Source organism: Heptranchias perlo, chromosome 3, assembly GCF_035084215.1.
Source record: "Heptranchias perlo isolate sHepPer1 chromosome 3, sHepPer1.hap1, whole genome shotgun sequence".
Lineage (NCBI taxonomy): Eukaryota > Metazoa > Chordata > Chondrichthyes > Hexanchiformes > Hexanchidae > Heptranchias > Heptranchias perlo.
This window is the reverse complement of record NC_090327.1, coordinates 111,950,192-111,976,767: the sequence shown is the minus strand read 5'-3', so window position 1 is coordinate 111,976,767 and position 26,576 is coordinate 111,950,192. Positions and strand designations below refer to the sequence as shown.

At 41.0% G+C, this 26,576-nt stretch overlaps 1 protein-coding gene across 1 annotated transcript in view; it reads right to left on the bottom strand.

The window, feature by feature from the left end:
* Window positions 1–26,576, bottom strand: part of dcaf13 (ddb1 and cul4 associated factor 13) — a 122,203-nt gene that overhangs the window by 69,714 nt on the left and 25,913 nt on the right. Inside the window, exons 4-7 of the mRNA XM_067981474.1 lie at window positions 24,238–24,327; window positions 23,153–23,308; window positions 7,825–7,902; window positions 7,651–7,733 (exon numbers count right to left, since the gene is read on the bottom strand). Coding sequence (XP_067837575.1) covers window positions 7,651–7,733; window positions 7,825–7,902; window positions 23,153–23,308; window positions 24,238–24,327 — 407 coding nt within the window. The remainder of the gene's footprint in view (window positions 1–7,650; window positions 7,734–7,824; window positions 7,903–23,152; window positions 23,309–24,237; window positions 24,328–26,576) is intronic.

Here is a 26,576-nt window from a genome sequence, read left to right as displayed (position 1 = left end):
AGATGTTGAGTCTGCAGCTGTCCTAATAATGCAGTTACCGAGTGTGAACTGTATACAGTGATGTCCTGTTGTAAAGTCAGATTAGCCGCCGACTGTAGGCTATTGTAAATGGCCGTTAAAATCTGAGTACAAACTGGATGTCCTAGTGCTACTGGATCTAACTTCGAAGAGTAGTACGCCACCGGTCTATGCTTGTCGCCATGTTTTTGAGTCAAAACAGCAGTCGAGCAATCAGCGAGGATAGTACAGTACAACTGAAAGGGTCTGTCATACAAGGGTCTCCCCAATGCGGGTGCTTGTGACAAAGCTTCCTTTAATCTCTCAAATGCTCCCAAGGCATCAGAATCTAGTTGAAATTCACCCTCTATGCTGGTGTATGGCGTTAATAATTTAGTGTCCAAAGCAATGTTAGGGATCCACTGTCTGCAATAGTTTACCATTCCCATCCACTGCCGGACCTCCTTTGCAGTTCGAGGCACAGGGAATTGACAGATTGGTTCAATCCTGCTTCTTTCTAGGCTCCGCTCAGTTGCTGAGAGCATAACTCCAAGAAACTTAACCCTCTGTTGGCCCACCAGTACTTTCGACTGGGATACTATGTACCCTAGCGAGGATAAGTGATTTAGCAATTGGGCAGTGTCTTTTCGGTTACTCTGCTCATCAGGGCTGGCTATCAACAGATCATCCACATACTGGACTAGTTCAGACCCTTGTTTCAAAGTCAAGGTCTGTAATTGTTCCTGTAAGCATCTAGAAAATAATGTTGGGGAGTTAACAAAGCCTTGTGGCAGTCGGGTCCAAGTATATTGCTGTCCCTTGTAAGTGAAGGCAAAAAGGTACTGACTTGATGGGTCTAGCGGTAAGGCGAAAAAGGCGTGTTGAAGATCGACTACTGCAAAGACTTTGGCTGTTGCAGGAACTTGAGCCAGAATATGAGCTGGATTGGGCACTAGCGCGTGGAGTGGCTGTACAATGGCATTGATTGATCGCAAATCCTGTACTAATCTGTACTGGTCTGGCTTGCCTGGCTTTGGAACTGCCAGTATCGGCGTGTTACACGGGGACTGACATTTAATCAAAATCCCTTGTTTTAACAACCCAGCGATCAATTTGTCAATGCTTGGTATCGCCTGTTGCTTTAGTGGATATTGTCGAATAGAGGGTAATACAACATTTTCCTGCAGGGCAATATGAATAGGAATCATTTTAACGCATCCCACCTGTGTGGGATCCTCCGCCCACACTTGCGGATTAACATATTCTGGTTTTTCATTGCCCACATGGTGGCGCAATTGTGCCCTGTTAACCCTTGGTGTCTGGTAAAACAGAATAGTCCGACCGCATGACAGGGTCTGTTTCTGTCGATTATTTGAATCAGCTTGTTCGACTGTCTGTTTTACCATGGGTCCTAAATCTTTCGCATGGTACGGGTAATTCACCTCCCAGGTGATATGTGGGGCTCCCTTTATTTCAAAGGGTCCTGGGTCCCATCCTATTGTTTTTGCAGCACCCCGAGGGATGTAACCTGTAACAGGTGCTTCCTTCCACAACTCTGAGGGGATCTCAACATACTCTGCTCTCCCTTCTGGTCCTGTAACCATAGCCCGGCGAATAACCTCCCATTCCGTTCCTATATAGCTTCGGTAAAAGTCCTCCAATTCCTTATTTCTCCCACTCATATCGTAGGCCAAGGTTACATGAAGGGAACCCTCATCTTCGAAGTCTAGAGACCACCATTGTGGGGTGATGGAAACATAACACTGCATTTTGGGAGCCCATGGTTTCACAATCAGTCCTTCGTCCCCGCATTCAATGCTCAGGCGGAATGCACATAGCAAGTCTCTAGCCATGAGGTTACAGTCTAGTCCACTTGTAATTACAAATTGGTGTTTCACTGACTCATTTCCAAATTGTACTTCCACTGGTTCAGATATCGGGTATTGGCTCACTTGTCCCTGAAAACCAGACAGACTCTGTTTTTCCCCGGACTCAGGGAGATTGAGCTCCGATCGGACAGATGACATGGTTGCTCCGGTGTCTACCAAGAATGTATGTGGGTTTCCTTTAATCATCAGTGACAAAACGGGCTCCTGCTCTGACTGGATCCCGTTTACCACAAGGTTAGCTAGTCAATACTGGGGGAACGGATTGTTTTGGGAAAAGTCCGTATATCTTCCTCGTCCTCGATTCCCTTGCCAACCTCCTCTTCGCTGCCCTTGCATATGGCCCCCTCTTCCCTGTCTACGGGAGGGACATTCCTTGCTCCAGTGGCCTAGCTGACCACAATTGAAACAGGCATCTGACCCTGTTTGTCTCCCTCCTCCTCTTTTCCCTTCAAAATTACGTCTCGGAGGAACGTAGGGTGGGCCATAGTTAGGGGCGGTTGGTCCGTTAGGGTGTGTATCGTACCCATACCCTTCTCTATTAACCCATCCTGGAACACAATACTGAGGCTCCATCTGATATCCTGTTCTGTCTGAGGTGCGTTTCGGCCCTTCCTTTTTCACCACATACTCAGTTTTAACTTGAACTTGGGCCTGACCTTCCTGGTGCTTATTATCTATCCAGTAGTATTTTACTGCCCTATTCATCTGGCTGGAAGTATTCTCTGACCAGTCCATATTATTAGTCCTAATTGCTTGAGAAACCGGAATCGGTAGGCAGTTCAGTAGCATAGCGCAGTACTGTGGTGAGTCTCTTCCCTCACGGTACGCTGTGTCCCCTGATTGATTCCGGTATACTTCCGAGAATCTTTCCAAATATTCATCTGCTCCTTCTCCCTTTTTAGGCCTGGTGTCTAAGATCTTAGTTATGTCAATTGGTTTTTGTAGAGTAGCACTAAGGGCACCCAAAAGACGCTCCTGGCGCTCAACATCATTGTTTGGTATCTGTGCTACCAATGCGACATGAGTCCGGACATTCAATTGGTCCAGGAATTTGGTATGTTCAGCATGGGTTAAAACTTGCTGTATTAGCGACCATAAGTCCCTTGATTCTGCATTATAGACAGAAACGGTAGTCTTAAGGAATTCTATAAATGCGGTAGGTGACTTTCTCCTATCCGGCACCCCAGATAGAATGGCCATTATCTCGTTAGGTTTCCATGGACAGTACACATCTATCGTTCGGGAGTTGCCGGCTACTCCAACATTGTCTGGGTTTGGGTCAAAAGTAGGATTAGGCATCGGCCTCATTGGTAACTGACGAGGGGTCGGCTCATCCCTAGCTAGTGTCTCAGTAGTACGTTCTAAGTTTAGTGATGGCAAGTCGTCTCCTGACTCTTCAGTTTCTGCGTCTCTAAGTCCCTGACTGTCCAATCTCTGATCTCTCTGCTGACTTAAACTAAGTGGGCTGACTGAGAATTTAAATGTTGGAGCCAATAATTCCCTAGTTTTACTTCTAGTACGGGAAGCAACCGGGGAGACAATTTGAGGCATTATCACAGGGGTCTGAACAGTCTGTACCATAGGCCCTGAAGAATAGATATTACTGTACTCAGGAGGGGCACTAGGACCCTGGGGAGCTACACGGGACCTACAATTCCACTCATCCAATTCATCATCGTCTCCCCCAGCCAAGGCAAGGCCAATCATTGGATTACATAATCCACTTTTCTCAACCAGTTTGGGCTCGCCCGAAGTCTTTTCAGACCTCTTTTTAGAGCACTTTTCATGAGCACATTCTCCTTTTAGGACCTCTACGGACTTGACCACCCCTCCTTCAGTGAGTCCTATCCCTAACTTCAACGCATTATCCTGCCAACTTGCTAATAACGAAGCTTCTTTCAGTTCTTGACAGTACTGTCTCCATAAAGCAATTAAATCTTTGGCTACTTTATTTCCGTTATTTTTCCAAATTAATTCCTGTGCTTTTATGGCAGTATCTAGGTCTTTAACTCCTCCCAATGGCCATTGACCATTCCCCAGTTTTTTATTCAACCCGCCTGACAATTGTCTAAATTGTTTTGCCTTGTCCGGATATTTTTCACACAAAGTCTGTAAGGCACTCCCTGGTTCTGCAGAGGTATCCAGACAACTACCCATTCTATGTCCCGTTTTCCTTTACTCTTAGTCAACTAATTAATACAACCGTATTTGAACAGAATTCAAAGATGGACCTGACTCCTTGTGCCTCACAATCCCAAGTGCCTTTGGTCTCTACACCCACTTCAGGGTCCTGACCTTCGCGTGGGGGATCTCCCCTCTTAACAACCGGTCGAAGGCTGCGTGTTGAGACAGGCACTTCCTCCCTTAGTCGATCAGCACAAGCAATCAGTTCCTGTTTATACCCACTCACCAGGAACTCGAACTCTAACTCTCAGTGATAATTTTAATCACTGACTCAAGATTCTGGTTTATAACAAATCAACAAAAACTCGAACTCTAACTCTCAGTGATAATTTTAATCACTGACTCAAGATTCTGGTTTATAACCAATCACCAAAAACTCGAACTCTAACTCTCAGTGATAATTTTAATCACTGACTCAAGATTCTGGTTTATAACAAATCACCAAAAACTCGAACTCTAACTCTCAGTGATAATTTTAATCACTGACTCAAGATTCTGGTTTATAACAAATCACCAAAAACTTGAACTCTAACTCTCAGTGATAATTTTAATCACTGACTCAAGATTCTGGTTTATAACAAATCACCAAAAACTCGAACTCTAACTCTCAGTGATAATTTTAATCACTGACTCAAGATTCTGGTTTATAACAAATCACCAAAAACTTGAACTCTAACTCTCAGTGATAATTTTAATCACTGACTCAAGATTCTGGTTTATAACAAATCACCAAAAACTCGAACTCTAACTCTCAGTGATAATTTTAATCACTGACTCAAGATTCTGGTTTATAACAAATCACCAAAAACTCGAACTCTAACTCTCAGTGATAATTTTAATCACTGACTCAAGATTCTGGTTTATAACAAATCACCAAAAACTCGAACTCTAACTCTCAGTGATAATTTTAATCACTGACTCAAGATTCTGGTTTATAACCAATCACCAAAAACTCGAACTCTAACTCTCAGTGATAATTTTAATCACTGACTCAAGATTCTGGTTTATAACAAATCACCAAAAACTTGAACTCTAACTCTCAGTGATAATTTTAATCACTGACTCAAGATTCTGGTTTATAACAAATCACCAAAAACTCGAACTCTAACTCTCAGTGATAATTTTAATCACTGACTCAAGATTCTGGTTTATAACAAATCACCAAAAACTCGAACTCTAACTCTCAGTGATAATTTTAATCACTGACTCAAGATTCTAGTTCGATCACTGACCCGAAGTTCTAGTTCGATCACTGACCTACCGCTTACAAGTTATTCCCTCAGTCCCTGTACTGACCCTCAGTGATATTCAACCATTGACCTCTTTCTGCTATTTCTGTGTATTCGCCAGACTGACCTGAATCTCGTAAAGACGCCACTCGAGTGTTAGCGATTGGACGATTCGTCGTCAGACTTAACAGATTTAGGAAAGCCGATATAGTAAAGAAAAGTTTACTCACACCGGGCGCGCCCTTCCCGTCCTCTGTGTCCAAGACAAACCGCCTCTTACTCCGCGAACTCTCGGTGAACGACCGTTGAAATCCCCGTAAGGGCCACCAAATGACGAACCGGATTCTTTCCCCTCAGTCTGGTTCAGCAAGAACTGATTCGAGTACACCGTAAAGTTCAAACAACTTTAATAGCAGATCTTAGTCTGTAGCTTCAATTCAGATTCCTGAGAGAATCCGAACGATTCTAACAGAATAAGGAGAGACAAAGACAAAGACAAAAACTCATACCTTTATACAAATCCATAGAGGTTGGAACATCATTAACACAAAAGTCAACACCAATCATAAGCCGGGCACAGGCTGCCATGCGGGGTTACATTATTTCCGGCCAATCATAGACAATCCATATGCTGACCATGTTGCTATTAGACATCAAAGGGGTTACTTCCTCACTTTCCAACTTGGAAGGTTCTTCCCTGTTCCTTCTATTCCTTATCTCCCAACCTGGAATGTCTTTCAACTTTGGCTAAGCTCGTTCCCTATATTGATCTGCCATAAACATGGAGACATTCAGACCAGTCCTTGACTCACATCAAAGACCTATCATTGATAAGACAATGCAGGCCTGCTGACTAAGCAACCATATGGCCCAGCAGGAGGGCCAGGCCACTTGTATCAATCTCAGTTACTAACTAATTAACCCTTTCTAACCATTTTGCATTCTGCTTCTTTGCCACATAGGCATTTTAATATTTTACTAAAAACTGACCACGTAGGGATTCTCATACTATCAATAGTATTACTGCTGGAAGTACTGAGAATCAATGAGTTACGGTGCTTTTAATTCAAATTTGATCTACTTTCCCTTTAGTGTGTGCCAGTGTTTGCTGATCAATAGCAAAACTAGAATCAGTGCTTTGGTGTAAATGTAGTGAATAAAAGGCTTGGAGGGATCATCAGTCCAGGATTTTCAGTACTTCTTGTAAGATTTGTTCCATGGAGATTCTTGTTGGTTCTATCAGTTATCAAAAGACACCAATCCTAGGCATTCACTGAAATCTATTAACTGTTGGTTTTAAACCATATTTTTCTTTTTAAATCCAGGGAACAGGAATTACGACTCTTGTATAATGCTAACAGCTTCCACAATTCACAGCAAATTTCATTACAGTCTCCAATTTATTTCACAGTAGCTCTGACTCTTCCTGGTGACACTGTGTTCAAGATTCCATGCTGGCATTAATCAGGATTTTTCAGAATGGAGCATCAAAACATCAGATTTTATGTCTGAAATGCACAGTAAAAAGGGGTCCTCCATGATCATCAAAACTCATGCATTTTTAGTGACGTACTCATCTTCTGAAAGAGTGTATCCTAGAAGATGACAAAATTGGTACAGAAATGGGAATATGTCTGATACGAGTTTGAACCAAGTAGCCAGCACAAACTGAATTTGCACTTAGTGTACAATTCAGCTGAATGAAATCCAACCAGTTTAGAATTTTTGTTTGTATTAGATTGAGCTCGTCATTACTCAGTGCCAGTTTGACTTCCTGAAAAACTTAACTATTTTTTCTTTCTTTTTATTAATATCAGTGACCTGGACACGAAGGAATACTGTCTGAAAAGTGGGTCGAGTTCACCAGGAAGCATTAGCAAAATAATTGTTGGTGAGGCATTATTTATTTAGATAGGTTTTTTCAGAACAGTATTCAGTGCATCTCTCTTATCTTCATACATTAGTCACTGCATAGCCAATAATTAAAACAGCAGTATAATTAATTTACTGGAACTTCTGGGACAAGGCCTCTTATAACTCTAGTTTCTGTGGCTTGGATGGGGCAAGTCCAGTTTCAAGAATTTTAAACAAATTCCAAATGGCAACCTGCATATGAATCAAGCTGACTCTAGGAGGAATAATTTAGTAAAACAGAGCCTGTAACCAAACCTATTGCCTACTACATCCTGCATCTGATCTTTATTTTTAAGATAACTATATTGAACGCTCTTGTATGGCTCTCAGAATTAAATTATAAGGTATCTACTGTATTCCCACACAAGCACAGATCCATCCTCTTTCCTTGCTCCTGGCTTTATACAAATAATTCTAATCTTTTTACAAGGAATTACTTGTAATCTTCATTCGCTCCAGTAAAAATAAAAGCTTCCAAGGGATTCCAACACACAGTGTTAGTCCGCAGGTCCATGACAACCTGTCAAAATAAAATGTGTGTGTTAAAAATAAACAGATGTCACATTTTAATTCTATTCAATTTGGTACAAATGGCAAATTAAATGTCATACCTTCTTCAAAGGGGTTGCCTGCCTTGTATCATACAGAACAATATTTCTATCTGAAGCACAACTTGCAAGAAGGTAAGTCTAAAATGGAACACAAATTGAACACATTTAACACCATTATGTCATTACAGAAACCAAAACCAACAACACGCAATTAAACCAAGTCTATTCAAGAATCGAGATGGGTTCTGAAGCATAGCTAACAACAAATGGTCTGCTATCCTGGGTAAGTGCTTACCATTTCATTATTCTTAAAAAAGTTAAAAATACACCTAACCATCTTAAATACATTTAACGATCTTCAATTTAAACTGAGCTTAACGTGCTATTTTCTCATGGCTAAAGATTAAGCTTCTACTACAAGACATGCCAACCTAGGACACTAGCAAAAGCAGAACCGCAGCTTCAAGAAAGCTAACAGTCCCATAAAAGCTGACAACTTTTAAATAGCCCTGATTTATAGACCTATAACCAAGGCCACTGGTTTATAGTGACTGAATTATTTAAATTCCATTTTTATTACATACAATTCCAGGATTTCATACCAGCGCTATGCAATTGCATTCTACATAGGAGCAGGAATAGGCCATTCAGCTGCTTGAACCTGTTCCGCCAATAAATTAGATCTTGGTTGATCTGTACCTCAACTCCATTTACTTGCCATTGCTCCATATCCCTTTATACCCTGACCTAACAAAAATCTATCAATCTCAGTCTTGACAATTTCAACTGCCTCAGCATCCACAGCCTTTTGGGGGAGGGAGTTCCAGATTTCCACTATCCTTTGTGAAAAAGTGCTTCCTGATTTTACTGCAAAATGGCCTGGCTCTAATTTTATTATACCCCCTTCTTCTGGATTACCCCATCGGAAGAAATAGTTTCTCTGTGTCTACCCTATCAAATCCCTTCATCATTTTAAAGACCTCGATTAGTTCACCCCTCAAAACTTCTGCACTCGAAGGAATACAAACCAAGTTTAAGCAACCTGCCCTCATACTTTAACTTGGTACCATCCTGGTGAATCTGTGCTTTAACCCCTCCAAGGCTAATATATCCTTCCTGAGGACCTCAGGAAGGACTCCTTGTGTCTAAAATTGAACACAGTACTCCAGATGGCACCTGACCAAGGCTCTGTACAACTGAAGCATCACTTCCTCACTTTTGTATTCCAATCCCTTTAAGATAAAGGCCAACATTCCATTAGTCTTTTTGATTACTTTTTGTGCCCAAGCACCGGATTTTAGTGATTTGTATACATGGACACCTAAATCCCTTTGCTCCTCCATAGCTTCTAGTTTCTTACCTTTAAGATAATATTGCAATTTTTCTTTCTCAGTTCCAAAGTGGATGACCTCACACTTCCCCAAACTGAACTCCATCCGCCATAGTTTTGCCCACTCACTTAGTCTGTCTTATGTCCCTTTGTAATTTCCTGCTCCCATCTACACAACTTATTGTGCCTCCTAAATTAGAGTCAGCTGCAAACTTGGATATACAACTCCCCATTGCTTCATCTAAGTCACTAATATATATGGTAAGAAGCGGAGACCCCACTACAATTCCCTGGGGAACACCACCTGTCACATCCCGGAAATCGGAGAAGGTCCATACCCCTATTCTCTGTCTCCTAGCTCCCAACCAACGTCACAATGTTACCCCCAATTCTGCATGCTTTCATTTTTGCCGATAATCTCTTGTGTGGAACCTTATCAAATGCCTTCTGGAAGTCCATATAGAAAACATCCATAGGCACTCCGCTATCCACCATGTTCGTGACCTCCTCAAAAATTTCAACTAGATTAGTCAGGCATGACCTACCCTTCACAAATCCATACTGATTGTCATTGATCAGCTCATACTTGTCCAAGTGCTCAGTCACTCTGTCCCTGATGATAGATTCCAATAATTGCTCCACAACTCATGTTAAATTGATGGGTCTGTAGTTACCTGGTTTTTCCCTCCTCCCTAAATAATGGAGTGACAGTTGCAATTTTCTAATCCAAAAAAGGTACAATTCCTGAATCTAGAGAGCTTTGGAAAATCATGACTAACATCTGCAATTTTCTCAGCTATATCCTTTAATACTGAGGTGGAAACCATTAGGTCCCGTAGATTTGTCTATCTTAAGTCCCATTATTTTCTCCATTACCCTTTTAAAAACACTTGTATTACATCCAATAAGTTCATCCCCTTGACTTATTTTTAGGTTCCCTCGTACTACTGGTATTTTGTTCTCTTCCTCCGCTGTGGGAACAGATACAAAAGTATTAATTTAACAAGCCTGCCATTCCCTTATTGTCCATTTAGTCTCGCCTGCATCTGTCTTTAATAGGCCCATATTCCCCTTTAGTACTCTCTTTCTTTTAATATATTTAGAGAAACTTTTCCTGTTGGCTTTCATATCCCTTGCAAGTTTTTTTTCATATTCCTTTTCATACTTCGTTACTTTCTTTGTATTCTTTTTGTTGCTTTTATAGCTCCACCAGTCTACTGGATTTCAACTTTTCTTTGCATTTGTGTAAGCCTTTTCTTTTAGCTTGATATTGCCTCTTACCTCATTTGTTGACCATAGTTGCTTAACTACACAAGTAGAGCCTTTGCCTTTAGAAGTATGTACTGGTTTTGTATAATACCAAATACTTCTTTGAATACTTCCCATTGACTGTAGGTTTACCCATCAACAGTTCATCCCTTCAATATTTGCCATACTTCCAATTAAAACCTTGGTTTGTGACTCTCCCTTCTCCCTCTCAAACATAATATCAAATTCAATCATATTATGGTCACTATTTTCAAGGTGTTCCCTTACCATCAAATTATTAACTAATTCTTGTTTGTTACTCATCACTAGTATGGCCTGATGTTCCCTCATCAGCAATAAAATATATTGTTTTCTAGAAAACTGTCCTGAATATATTCCAGAAATTCATTGCCTTTACTACTTAAGCTGTTCTGCTTCTCCCGGTCTATATGAAAATTAAAATCTATTATAATCACGTTCTTTTTGTGACATGCTTCCCTGATCTCTGTATTTACACTTCTTCCCACTACATCACTACTTTTAGGAGGTCTGTAGACAACTCCTACCAGAGTATTGCATCCTTTGCTGTTCCTTAACCCTACCCATAGTGTTTCTACTGCCTGATCATCCTTACTGATATTGATTCTTTCTACTTCTGTAATTGTGTCATTTTTGTCAGTATTGCTGCTCCTCTTGCTTTTCCAATTTCCCCATCCGTTCTAAAGATCCTACAGCATGCAATATTTAGCTCCCAATCATGTCCAGCTTGTAGCCAGGTCTCTGTAATGGTTACTACATTATACCCTTTAAGCAGAATTTGTGCTTCTAACTCACTTGTTTTATTTCTTATGCTATGTGCATTTGTGTACAGAACTCTTATTTGAATAACTGCCCCCACCCTGCTCATATGCCCCGACCGTTTTCTTGCACTTTTTGACCTGTGTGGATTTTCCCCTCCAACTCCCTAATTAGTTTAAATCTTTCCCTACTGGCCTATTTATCCTTTCCGTAAGATGGTCCATTTTTCTGCGAAAACCAAAACTCAGTGGCCTTGCTTGTAACATGCAAAAACAAGTAGTTACACTGAGAGGGCAGTGCAGCATAAACATATCATAACTTAAGTGTCAAGTATATTCCTCCATTTGAATTGCAAGAAAAAAGGTACATAAAAATGCGTTTTATTTTTGCAGTGGCACATTTGGAAATGACTGAAATAGGCACGGCGAGCACTAAATATTATTTTCTAGGGGGTCAGAGGCTGGGGCTACTCCATCCGAACCAGGAAATTTTAATTTTTCACACTTTGCTGATTTTCTAGCATTTGGAGGTTACTATAATTTTGCATTGGGAGCTGAAAATAATTAACATGGAAGGATTATAGATATTTTAAATGTTGAAACGAATTAGTACATAGCAAGCAAAGTACAGAGGGCCTATATGTAAGCATATACCATAGCTGAATTATGCACTTACTTATGTCACTATATTAGGTCTTACACGTGGCACACACTTATCTACAAGCGAGGGCACAGAGCAATAGAGAAAGGGCATTGAGAAATAGAGAAAGGGCATTGAGAAATAGAGAAAGGGCATTGAGAAATACCTGTGGGGAGGGGGAAGGATTAAGTGAGAGAGATTTGGGTGAGTGGCAGAGGGTAGATATTGTGAGAACAGACAGATGCTACCTGAATACAGAACAGTAGAAACAAAAGGGAGAGAGAATGAGGGAGAGAAGCAGCACAGAGATGGGTAAGAGGGAGAACATATCCTCCACATTACCATAATCAATGCTACAGCAGTCCATTAGTAATGTCTATTTCCATAATCTTACAAGTAACATTTTTAATGCAAATATTTTGATCTACATGACCACCGTGGATGCATATCTGTTAGCCATTTTACCAATACTCTACTTCAGTTGGCTCTTTTCTACACCATAAGTAAAGCTGTTAAAAAGTGAATTCATTTTCAAAAAATCAGAACAGTGCACAATATGCCAATTGCCATGTTGAATTTATTTCCGTGTTTTGCGGTCACAAATTTGGCTGTCTTGATTCTGACTGGCAATAACATTTGTTGATTCCAAACAATTGCGCAAGAAACAGCATTAGACTATAACTTGATAGGTACACCATCTAAAATTAAAGGCATGTGTTTTAAAATATTACCAGGATAGTCATCTATGCATATACTTATATTAAAAATGCACAAGGAAGCTTCATGAATTTCTCCTCGACTTTTTTTTAAAACATTCCCACAGCTCATGAGCAACTGTCAACAGTGAATCCTGGTCAACCTCAAGCGAAAATAATACATCAAGTAGTAAAAATCCTAAGAACGCCATGAAGCTACCCATTTACCGTAATGAAGTGAATTAAGAAATCAGCTATAAACTTCTGCTATGATCAAACTACATGTAAAATCTAACCCTGCAGTCAGTAATTGTAAAAAAACCCATACACCAGCAAAAATAACCAGCTGCTAGCATCTAAACAATTAATTACTACTTAGTTCGGTTGTAATTGACATTTCAGGTTCCAATAGTGGCTGCTACTAAAACTACGTGATTTTTAAAAAACTTTTGTTGTTAGCAATTACTTCCTAGTCAGTAGTTAGATTAGATTAAAGGGCAAAAATAAGTTCAATTAAGTTTAATACAAAAATGTTTCTACACATACATGCCGGATACCTCACATCAATGTTACCCATTCCATGGGACACTGGAACCAGCACTTGAGACAGGAAGGAGCTGTACTGCTGGGATGGGCTCCACCTGAACCGGAATGGGACCAGTGTCTTAGCCGAAAGGATAAAAAGGGTTGTCGATCGGACTTTAAACTAGTAAGAAGGGGGGAAGGATCTGGTAAAAATAACAAGTCTGAAGATAATAGAAATAGGAGATGAGAGTAAAGGTCAGACCAAGGTAAGGAATAAGGGTAACATAAATGGTCAGGGAACAAATACAGTTATATAACACGAGTACAAAATGATTTAAAAATAAAGTGAGGAGAATAATTATTAAAAACAAATTAAATTGACTGTACAGCAATATGCACAGCATCCAAAACAAAACGAAGGAACTGGAGGCAATACTTTGCAGCGAGGAGCTAGATGTAATAGGGATAACTGAAACATGGTTATGTAAAAAAACAGGACTGGCAGTTAAATATTGCAGGATATAACGTATTTAGATAGGATAGGGAAGGAAAAAGGGGGGGGGGGGTGGAGTAGCTGCACTAATTAGAGACAACATAATGGCAATAGAAAAAAGGGAAAGAAGTAATATTAAGATAGAAACAGAATCCAAATGGATTGAGACAAAGGATAAGAAGGAATCAATCACGTTAATAGGCATATTCTACAGGACACCTAATAGTGGAAGGGAAGTGGAGGAGGAAATCTATGAAAAGAGTAAAAAAAACATTAAACAATAATCATGGGAGATTCAACTACCCCCAAATAAATTGGCAAGAGGTAGGGAAAGGGAAATGGAGTTTTTACAGTGTGTACATGACTCCTTTCTTACTCAGTATGTGAAAAATCAGTGCTCGATCTAGTAATGGGAAATGAACAGAAAGCAGATAAGAGAAGTAAGTGTGGGGGGAACATCAGGCAACAGCGATCATAACATAATAAGGTTTAAAATAATGATTGAGAAAGACATAAGTAAGACAAAGACCAAAGTAATAGATTGGAAAAAAGCTAATTTTGAGGGGATGAGAATAGAACTAGGGAAGGTAATCTGGAAAAAAAACTGACAGAGATAGACCAGCAGTGGGAAATATTTAAAACAGTGATCAAGAGAGATCAGGAGAAGCATATTCCTCTTAAAAAAAAGACAAGAACAAACTAGCCAATAATGAAACACCGTGGATGAATAAAGATATAAGCATGACATTGAAACTAAAAAAAGGCATACGCTAAGTACATAGACAATAAAGGAGAGGATGCCAAAAGAGAATACGAAGATAGAAAGAGGAGAGATAATTGATAAACTAATCAAACTTAGGAGAGGATAAAACCCCGGGTCCACACATATTAGAAGTTAGGGGACAGATAGCAGAGGCACTATTACATAGAGATAACAATTCATTAGAAAAGGAATAGCTAATGTTATTCCTATATTTAAAAATGGGAGATAGAACAAGTCCAGGGAACGATAGACCAGTTAGCTTAACGTCAGTGATAGGAAAGATAATGGAATCTTGACTCAAAAGGGGCAACAGAAAAATATCTAGAAAATGGAAATAGAGTAGCCAGCATGGATTTCAGAAGGGAAAGTCATGCTTAACCAACCTTACTGAATTCTTTGAAGTAACAGAAAGGGTAGACAAAGGTAATGTAGTAAATGTAATATATTTGGATTTTCAAAAGGCCTTCGATAAGGTCAGAGCATGTCGAATCAGGGGACAAACAGCAGAATGGATAGCAAGCGGGCTACAAAACAGAAAAGTAGCCATGATGTGGAGATGCCGGTGATGGACTGCGGTGGATCTTACAACACCAGGTTATAGTCCAACAGTTTTATTTGAAAATCACAAGCTTTCGGAGGCTTTCTCCTTCGTCAGGTGAGTGTGATGACCTGACGAAGGAGAAAGCCTCCAAAAGCTTGTGATTTTCAAATAAAACTGTTGGACTATAACCTGGTGTTGTAAGATTCCTTACAAAACAGAAAAGAGAGAGATGGGGTTACAAGTAGTTACTCAGGCTGGCGGAAGGTGGGAAGCGGTGTTCCACAGGGATCGGTGCTAGGACCACTGTTGTTCACCATTGACATCAACGATTTGAACTCGGAAATCGGAAGTACAATTTCAAAATTTGCGGACGACACCAAATTGGGGGGTGTAGTTAACACAGAGGAAGAATGCGTTAAAATGCAAGAAGACATTAATAAACTTGCAGAATGAGGTTCTCATTGGCAAATGAATTTCAATTTAGGTAAGTGTGAGGTGGTACATTTTGATAGGAAGAATAAGGAGATCACATATTGCTTGGGTAATAAAAGTCTAAATGGGGTAGAGGAGCACAGGGATCCCAGGGTACAGACACACAAATCACTAAAAGTAGCAAGGGGGGTTAATAAGGCCATAAAAAGGCAAACAAAGCACTGGGGTTCATTTCCAGAGGGGTAGAATTGAAAAGCAGAGAAGTTATGTTAAACTTGTACAGAACCTTGGTTAGACCACACTTGTGCACAGTTCTGGTCTCCATATTATAAAAAGGATATAGAGGCATTGGAGGAGGTACAAAATAAAATCACAAGGATGATACCAGAACTGAGAGGATATACTTATCAGGAAAGACTAAATAGGCTGGGCCTCTTTTTTCTAGAAAAAAGGCTAAGGGGTGACCAACATAAGAACATAATAAATAGGAGCAGGAGTAGGCCAATCGGCCCCTCAAGCCTGCTCCGCCATTCAATAAGATCATGGCCGATCTGATCCTAACTTCAAATCTAAATTCATGTCCAATTTCCTGCCCGCTCCCCGTAACCCCTAATTCCCTTTACTTCTAGGAAACTGTCTATTTCTGTTTTAAATTTATTTAATGATGTAGCTTCCACAGCTTCCTGGGGCAGCAAATTCCACAGACCTACTACCCTCTGAGTGAAGAAGTTTCTCCTCATCTCAGTTTTGAAAGAGCAGCCCCTTATTCTAAGATTATGCCCCCAGTTCTAGTTTCACCCATCCTTGGGAACATCCTTACCGCATCCACCCGATCAAGCCCCTTCACAATCTTATATGTTTCAATAAGATCGCCTCTCATTCTTCTGAACTCCAATGAGTAGAGTCCCAATCAACTCAACCTTTCCTCATATGTCCACCCCCTCATCACCGGGATTAACCGAGTGAACCTTCTTTGTACTGCCTCGAGAGCAAGTATGTCTTTTCTTAAGTATGGAGACCAAAACTGTATGCAGTATTCCAGGTGCAGTCTCACCAATACCTTATATAACTGCAGCAATACCTCCCTGTTTTTATATTTATCCCCCTAGCAATAAAAGCCAACATTCCGTTGGCCTTCTTGATCACCTGCTGCACCTGCATACTAACTTTTTGATTTTCTTGCACTAGGACCCCCAGATCCCTTTGTACTGCAGTACTTTCCAGTTTCTCGCCTTTAAGATAATAACTTGCTCTCTGATTTTTCCTGCCAAAGTGCATAACCTCACATTTTCCAATATTGTATTGCATCTGCCAAATCTCCGCCCACTCACCCAGCCTGTCTATATCCCCATGTAGGTTTTTTATGTCCTCCTCACTCTCTACTTTCCCTCCCATCTCTGTATCATCTGCAAACTTTGATATGTTACACTCGGTCCCCATCTCCAAATCGTTAATATAGATTGTAAAGAGTTGGGGACCCAGCACCGACCCCTGCGGAACACCACTGGCTACAGGTTGCCAGTCCGAGAATGAACCATTTATCCCAACTCTCTGCTTCCTGTTAGATAACCAATCCTCCACCCATGCCAGAATATTATCCCCAATCCAGTGATTCTTTATCTTGAGCAATAATCTTTTATGTGGCACCTTGTCGGATGCCTTCTGAAAGTCCAAATACACTATGTCCACTGGTTCCCCTTTATCCACCCTATATGTTATATCCTCGAAGAACTCAAGCAAATTTGTCAGACATGACTTCCCCTTCATAAAGCCATGCTGACTTTGTCCTATTAAATTATGTTTATCCAAATGTTCCGCTACTGTCTCCTTAATAACAGACTCCAAAATTTTACCCACCACAGATGTTAGGCTAACTGGTCTATAATTTCCAGCCTTCTGCCTACTACCCTTTTTAAATAAGGGTGTTACATTGGCAGTTTTCCAATCTGCCGGGACCTATGCCGAGTCCAGAGAATTTTGGAAAATTATTACCAAAGCATCCACAATCCCTACTGCCACTTCCCTCAAGACCCTCGGATGTAAGCCATCAGGTCCAGGGGATTTATCCGCCTTGAGTCCCATTATTTTACTGAGTACCAATTCCTTAGTGATTTTAATCGTATTTAGCTCCTCCCCGCCTAGAGCCCCGTTTGTCCAGTATTGGGATATTCTTAGTGTCCTCTACCGTAAAGACTGAAACAAAATATTTGTTCAGCATTTTTGCCATCTCCATGTTTCCCACCATTAATTTCCCGGTCTCATCCTCTAAGGGACCTACGTTTGCCTTAGCCACCCTTTTTCTTTTTATATAACTGTAGAAACTCTTGCTATCTGTTTTTATATTTTTTGCTAATTTATTTTCATAATCTATCTTCCCTTTCTTAATCAATCCTTTCGTTACCTTTTGCTGTATTTTGAAGACTTCCCAATCTTCTATCCTCCCACTAAGTTTGGCTACCTTATATGTCCTTGTTTTTAGTCGGATACTGTCCTTAATTTCTTTATGATGTGGAGATGCCGGTGATGGACTGGGGTTGACAATTGTAAACAATTTTACAACACCAAGTTATAGTCCAGCAATTTTATTTTAAATTCACAAGCTTTCGGAGGCTTCCTCCTTCCACATTTACCTGAGGAAGGAGGAAGCCTCCGAAAGCTTGTGAATTTAAAATAAAATTGCTGGACTATAACTTAATTTCTTTACTTAGCCACGGATGGCTGTCATTTCTTTTACACCCTTTTTTTCTCAGTGGAATATATATTTTTTGAAAGTTGTAAAATAACTCCTTGAATGAACACCACTGCTCATGTACCGTCTTACCCTTTAATCTATTTTCCCAGTCCACTTTAATCAATTCCGCTCTCATACCATCATAGTCTCCTTTATTCAAGCTCAGTACGCTTGTTTGAGAACCAACCTTCTCACCCTCTGATTGGATATGGAATGTAACCATGTTATGGTCACTCATTCCAAGGGGATCCTTAACTAGGACATTATTAATTAATCCTGGCTCATTACACAGGACCAGGTCCAAGGTTGCTTGCCCCCTTGTAGGATCAGTTACATACTGCTCAAGAAATCCATCCCTAATACACTCAATAAACTCTTCTTCAAGGCTGTCCTGCCCAATTTGATTTGTCCAGTTAATGATAGTTAAAATCCCCCATAATTATAGCTGTTCCCTTATTACATGCCCCGACTATTTCCTGATTAATACTTCTTCCAGCAGAGTTGCAACTATTATTAGGTGGCCTATATACTACGCCCACTAGTTGTTTTTTTCCCCTTATTATTCCTTATCTCTACCCAAACTGTTTCATTATCCTGATCTTTTGTCCCAGTGGACCTGATAGAGGTCTTTAAGATAATGAAAGGGTTTGATAGGGTATACATAGAGAACATGTTTCCACTTGTGGGGGAGTCCAAAACTAGAGGTCATCAATATAAGATAGTCATTAATCCAATAGGAAATTCAGGAGAAACTTCTTTACCCAAAGGGTGGTAAGAATGTAGAACATGCTACCACAAGGAACAGTTGAGGCAAACAGCATAGATGCATTTAAGTGGAAGCTGGATAAGCATACGAAGGAGAAAGGAATAGGAGATATGCTGATAGGGGTAGATGGAGTCGGGAAGGAGAAGGCTCGTGTGGAGCATAAACGCCAGCATGGACCAGTAGGGCCGAATAGCCAGTTTCTGTGCTGTGAACTCTATGTACCTTTTGAGCAGGAACCACCTCATTGCTGCACATTTTGCAGAGCTTTGCTGAGGTGCATTATGGGGTGGTTTTGGGGCAGAGCGCGACGTTTAAATTTACATTGATTTGTCAACAAACATTAGCTGTCCACAAAAATGCAGACACAGTTGGTACATATACCTACATTCCAGATGTGTTTTCTGAAGAGACTGGAGGCCAAATGGCCCAGAACAAATTATCAACTAATCATACTGTATCGCCCAAGCTTACAATCTTTCCCCCACCCAAATAAAAAAATAAAATTTAATTAGAGTACAATATTTATAAACAGCGTAAGTTTTAGGCTCTGTTAACCCAAGATCTGAGGGTCTCCAAAGCAGTCTGCTCAGTTCTTAACACAACTTCCACAAGAAGCTGATCAGCCATGGGTCACACATGAAAACACAATTTGCTGCCATGGGAAATATTTTCCACGTAACTTATGAACTGCCAGCTTTGGCTCAGTGGTAGCGCTCTCGCCAGAGTCAGACGGCCATGGGTTCAAGCCCTGCTCCAGACACTCAAGCACATAAACTAGGCTGACACTCTAAGTACAGTATTTAGGGAGTGCCATCTTTAATTTTAAAAGCCTCTACTAAATGACCTCTTAGCCTTTTCTCCTTCAGTAGAAATAGTCCCACTATCTCAAGTATCTCTGCCCAACTATAGTTTTCCATTCCAGGCATCATGCTGGTGAATTATAAAATTAATATCCTTTCTGTAATGAACCCCCAAAAACTGTGGCTTAACCATCCATGTACACAACAAAAACAAAAGTGAACCCAGCACTGACCCCTACATCAATCTAACATTAACTATACTCAAAGCAATCAAAATACAGTGAGCAAAGCAAATTAGAATGACCTCAAAGATCATACAATAGCAGCATTTCTGAAACCATAATTTCAAAAAAAAGTGACAAACTAAAATGGACTGCACTACATGATTCGCTTAAATTTTCAGGAACAGTGTTACTTTCTGTGATTGACTTAGTGCAGTGTGCCTCGTCAGCTGACGTGTGAAAAACTAGCTGTAGGTGTGATCTAACGTGAGCACAGCCAGTGAAAAGGTCACGTGAAAATCTCTGACCAAGCTTTTGGTCACCTGTCCTAATATCTCCTTATGCGGCTCGGTGTCAAATTTTGTCTGATAATTCTCCTGTGAAGCTTCTTGGGATGTTTTACTACGTTAAACGCGCTATATTAATGCAAGTTGTTGTTGTTGTACTGCTAAGCAAGACTGGTTTAAGTAAAACAAGAGACAAAGTTATTTTCCAATTAAACATCCATTCAATCTGGACTCTACAGATTAAATTTTCCATTATTTATTGTACGGGATGAAGAACAATGGCTTGGTGCATCCAAACATAATGGGGTTAAATTGGATAACCCCCGAAAACTGGCACGGAGATTGCGGTACGCAGTTAATTATCGCCCGTTTATTGCGCTGCAGGCAGCACGTTAAGTTGGTTCTGCCTGCTGATTTCAGAGATTGCTGCAAGCAGCCAGTACTACCCGCGCTGCTGATAGGCTGCACACATCAGCAAGGGGGCCGATATAGTGAGTGGCCAGCGCTACTTAAAGGCAGTCAGCACCTTTAGCCAACTTAAAGGGGAGGTACATTGCGGCTGGAAGTGGTGGGAATCATTTGTAAACTGAATCTGTGCTCTAATACTTTGAAGAATGGCCCAACATGAGGGTTTTTTCATGCTGCACTGGAGGCCTTGGTGCAGGAGGTGGAGAGGAGAAGAGATATCCTCAATCCGCCGGGGGGGGGGGGGGGGGGGGCGGTCTCAAGACCTACAATGAGGAGCCAGTGGAAGGAAATAGCGGTGGAGGTCAATGCCAGAAGTATAGCTCCAAGGACACAGGTGCAGTGCAGGATGTTTAACGATCTGACAAGAGTTGTCAGGGTGAGTTCAGAAGGCATATCCCAGTAGCCAGCATTTTCTTGCCGTGCTGGTTAGAATACAGGGGGCACAGAGGACTGCCGTTGAATTGAAGAATCATAACTGCTGCCAGGATAGTGGCATTCACCTGCATGATGCACTGCCTGTGGTCACAGACCAGCTGCACATTGAGGGAGTGGAATCCCTTTCTGTTGATAAAGATTGCAGAGTTCAAACGAGGAGCACGCAAGGCAACGTGCACCATGAGGAAGCCTGCAATGAGTGCAAAACCTTGTGCTCGCTCATCCTGCTTGTCTCTGGCAAGTGGGAATGAGATGTATGTGTTTTTCATCGTAAAGAGAGCCTCAGTGACCTCCCTTATACAGCAGCGCACTGCAAACTTGAGATGTTGTTTATATCTCCAGTCACAACCTGAAGGTAGCCAGAGGCATTCAAATTCAGAGCTACAGTCACCTTGACAGCCACAGGCAATGTCGTCCTTGCCCTGCTTTGAGGCTGCAGCAGTTGACAGATTTCAGTGACTACCTGTTTTGTGAAGCGAAGGCATCTCATGCACCGGTCCTCGCTGAAGTTGAGGTAAGAGAATTTCTCCCTGAAAACCCTCCGCGAATGTGGTCTCCTGCTGAGTGCTCTGCTCCTGCTCCTCCACCTCTAGCAGCTTGTCCTGCTCTGCGTGGCCTTTCTACATTCTCCCAGTTATGTTCAATTTCCAGAGGAAGCCCTACCAGACGACCTATATCTGGAAGATACTTCTTTCACCATAATATGGGACAAACAGAACTGCAAGATCAGCCAGGCCACTCCCCGTAGAATATTAAAAACTTTAGCCAAGTCTAGAAAACCTCCAAAAATGCCTAAAATTGCACCAGCAGCCAGAAAAAATAATCCAGCAACTAACCTATAAGTACTACATGATCCCTTTAAATAGCAGTGGTGTTGGGGGGGGGGGGGGGGGGGGGCGCGTGGGGAGGGGGGGGGAGGGGGTGTCCTTCATGCTGTTTAACATCATATTGAGCTGAGCGAGGTGGAGCGTGGAGTTCCAAAATGACAGCATGGGTTTCAAATCAGTTTTGCACACTGATTCGCATCACGATCTGCCTGCTCTGCATGCTGCCGGCGGTCGTTAAGTGGCACAAACCCATTTACCAAGATGGCACACTGCGCACATCTTGGACCTCATTTTGAAACGTTAGGCGCTACGTGGCAACCTAATAAAATGGGTGCTACACAGCTCAATTTAACCCCCAATGTTTCCCATCTCGTCCTTCAAATAATAAATTGTTATTATTCAAAAACCTATATTTTGTAGGTTTCTTTATTTTTAAAAATAGTGGGCACATGACGCATTAAGTAAGTACTTAACAAAATAAGTTAAGTTAGGTGTTCTGCACATAAACATTATACACATTCAATTTAAAATGAGCAGAATGTAACTTAAGCATCCACTTACCTATCAGATAATAATCAGTTTTATCTATTAAAACTGATTATTTTCTGCTGCACTCATTTTTACATTACTAATGTGCAAAGTCAGGTTGTGCTTAAATCAGTGATGTTTTTACATAAGTGGATGAAGCAGTACACCACAACTTTATGTCCATTAGGATTAAGCTTGACCAGGTATGCATTAACCCAGGCGTCAGTGTACATGTTTATGTGATTATATATTTCAATTCAGGATCTTACCAGACGTCCTGAAATGAATTACTATAGTTTCTTAGTTGAACGCTGACCAAAAATCCATAACAGAGTAAAGAGCATATGATTTTGAAAAAAAGTGAAAAAACCTACACAGAATTTGTTTCTGAACCTCAGCCACTGGGAATTCCCTTGCCCTTTTTCTGCAGTCTGCCCACTCATCTAAAATGAACACAAAGTGCTTCAATGGGGGAATAATAGCTAATGGTCCAAGGTTTATGTAGCAGTCCATGGATGGCATTATAGGCTTGGTGTATTCTCTAAACTTCTTCCACAACTGCATTACTGATACCTGAAAACAAAATGTTCTTGCCCTCTACTGATTAAATGTGAAAAATACTGCACACACTGGAAAATGTCTTCCAGTTTTACAAGCAGAAGAGACTTGCCAGTTTTAGACTGATAAACAAGAAAACTGAAGATCGATTTTAGTTGAAGAATAATAATTTTTAAATCATAAAAGTTCAACACTATCTCCTGTAAAATAATGTTCAAAATCATGTTTATTTTTTCTAGTCAAATACTGTACTTATTTACTTTCAGTAAATTACAGGATTTTTCTCTGAAGTAGCAGTATTACCTCTATTGGGTTGAATTTGACACTGCTGATACTGTCCACACCCCAAGTAAATGAGCGGATTGGGCTGGTCCTCTGCTCATCCCAGATGTCCACCTGCTGTCCACATGTTGCAAATACACCATCCCTCCAATGGTGATCAATTCCTGTGTAAACAGTCTAAGCACAAGCATAGCAATCATATTTATTAGGAATTCTAAGCAAGCACGCAGTACTAAAAGTATACAACAATGCCAGGGTAAAATACAACACACTTAAGATATAAAAATCCAATTTGGCACATTTTCCAACTTTGCTTGTGCTCAGAAGCAATTCATTGAATAACTTGTTGATTCATAAAGGAGGGAGGAAAAGTATAGTACAGACAGGAGGGGGCAATAGAGGGAAATGACTGAAGGGAATGACTCAACCATTTTCGGTAGAGGCAGGCTGAACTGCAGTGACACTTTCACACTTATTTGCAGCCTTAACACGGTTTTACAAGCCGTCTACGGAACAGATGTAATAAACTCTATCACATCTGCTTCTTCACCTGATCTGAAGACATGTAGGGTCAGCTAGATGAATTGAATCATAAAGCTACTTTTAAATGCCCAATAAATCCCAGTCCCACCAAGTCTCCTTCCATGTTCTGCTCCAGTGATAGATGGTAAACAGGGATATGGCAGAAGGGATCAATTTCCTTTGAAATTATGGCACTCAGGGTGCACCTGTCAGAGTAGCTGCGCACTACTTCAACTATCACCACAATCAGGTGGATGGGTGTGATGCATTCATAAACATGCAGATTGCTTGTCCTAACCATGAAGTGATCCCATCCCCATAATTTGGAACAGGATTCATGTCAACTACACTTCTGACAGCAGAGCAAGGACCCTGGAATGCATTTTCTTGGGAGAACTTTTTGCACCAATGTCCGGTGGCTTGATATGACCTCATCATGCACAACTCTCCATAATCTCTCACTAAACACACATTGGTAATGGTGCCCAAATGTGACCAGCACAACTCGATGGTTTATTTCCTTGAAGTACTGGTTCCTACTGCACATCTTTCATTTATCAATTATTATACAAAACATGGCATACCTTGCCTAGTATTGTGTGTATTGGCTCTTCTTGCTCCTCATATGCAGGACTCTCCATTTTCCACTGTTTGATGGTCTTATCATCACCAACCTTTAAAAAAGTCACTCTAGTTCATGTTGTTGCAAATAAACAAAGCTAATTCTTTTTTACTATCATCTTTACTATTACAGTACCAGTTAAGAGCTAACAACAATTTGTGGAGCAACTGTGGACCACATGATGCTGATGTAGTTTCTCAGATTGATAAATAAAACTTCACATAGCTATGACAGAAACTTTTAAACATTTTTGGGAGGGGAGAAGTGTAATTTTCTATAACAAAACCTCAAATACCAATAAAAATTCATCTTTACTTAAAAAACGCCAATGTTAAATACTAGGTGTTCATAGTTGGATATCCAATAATATCATACTCTTTGGTCTTCTATACAAAACATAAGTCCTTAGGTCTTCACTTAACCTCGTTTTGTCCCATCTGTATCTAGATTACATCATTAATTCCACTAATCTCAGTGATTGAGTTATGATTGTTAACATTAAGGGGGCAGTACATGAAGTATCAAAAGTACTTTGAGTTTTGAAATACAGTTGATTATTCAGAGCATGTTGCTTGAGAGCTGAGAAAATATAACTCAATGTAAGCATAGTCTCCTATCTATTCAGTGGTAGCCAGAGAATCTCTTGCAATGGCATCTCTTCCCGTTCCTGCACCGTTACCTCCGGAGACTGCCAAGGATCTATCTTTGGCCCCATCCTATTTCTCATCTACATGCTGCCCCTCGGCGACATCATCCGAAAACAACGTCAGATTCCACATGTACGCTGACGACACCCAGCTCTACCTCATCACCATCTCTGTCGACCCCTCCACTGCCTCAGATTTGTCACGCTGCTTGTCTGACATCCAGTATTGGATGAGCAGATATTTCCTCCAATTAAATATTTGGAAGACCGGAGCCATTGCCTTCGGACCTCACCATAAACTCTGTTCCCTAGACACCGACTCCATCCCCCTCCCTGGCCATTCTGAACCAGACAGTTCGCAACCTCACCGTCCTATTTGACCCCAAGCTGAGCTACTGACTCCATATCCTCTCCATCACCAAGACTACCTACACGCACCTCCGTAACATTGCTCGTCTCCATCCCTGCCTCAGACCATCTGCTGCTGTAACCCTCATCCATGCCTTTATTACCTCCAGACTCTACTATTCCAATACTCTCCTGGACGGCCTCCCACCTACCATCCTCCGTAAATGTGAGCTCATCCAAAACTCTGCTGCCCATATCCTAACTCACACGAAGTCCCACTCACCGATCACTCCTGTGCTTGCTGATATACATCAGCTCCCGGTCCAGCAACACCTCGATTTTAAAATTCTTATCCACATGTTCAAAGCCCTCCATGGCCTCGCCCCTCCCTATCTCTGTAACCTCTTCCAGCTTTACAATCCTCCGAGATTTCTTTGCTCCTCCAAATCTGGCCTCTTGCGCACCTCCGATTTTCTTCGCTCCACCATTGGCGGCCAGGTTTTCAATTGCCTAGGTCCTAAGCTCTAGAATTCCCTCTATAAACCTCTCCACGTCTCTACATCTCTCTCCTCCTTTAAGTCACTCCTTAAAACCTATCTCTTTGACCAAGCTTTTGGTCCATTGTCCTAATATCTCTATGTGGCTCGGTGTCAAATTTAGTCTGATAACACTCCTCCGAAGCACCTTGAGACGTTTTACTACGTTAAAAGCACTATATTAATGGAAGTTGTTGTTGTCTCAACTGGTCAGGAATGGCCATTTGTTTTATAAAACAAATATACAGAAAACGACCTCAGCAATAAAATCTTACAGGGCTGCAGCATGTGATTATTGAGTACCAATCTATGGAACGTAGGAACAGAAGTAGGCCATTTAGCCCCTCGATCCTGTTCTGCCATTCAATTAGATCATGGCTGATCTGTACCTTGTATTCCCTTAAGCTTGGAAAGTTGAGAGTGATTTAAGGTCGCGTCTCAAGGGAATACAAGCCAAGTTAATGCAACCTGTCCTCATAATTTAACCCTTTAAGCCCTGGTATAATTATGGAACTAAATAATCAAGCTGACACTTAATAAAAAATTTTGCAAGAGAAAAATGAGATAGAACGAAAGTTCTAATGTATCACAACATTTTTAGTGCAGAAATAGAAGGGCTGCGGATGGATATCTTGACCTGATATAACATGGTCATTGACTGGAGGTGGTGAGCTGGAACACAACAAATGACCCGTCAGCTATCGTTTATGTAATACAGACATGAATTTTGACCCAAACATTAATAGTCCCTGGCAAATGTCTATTTTATCG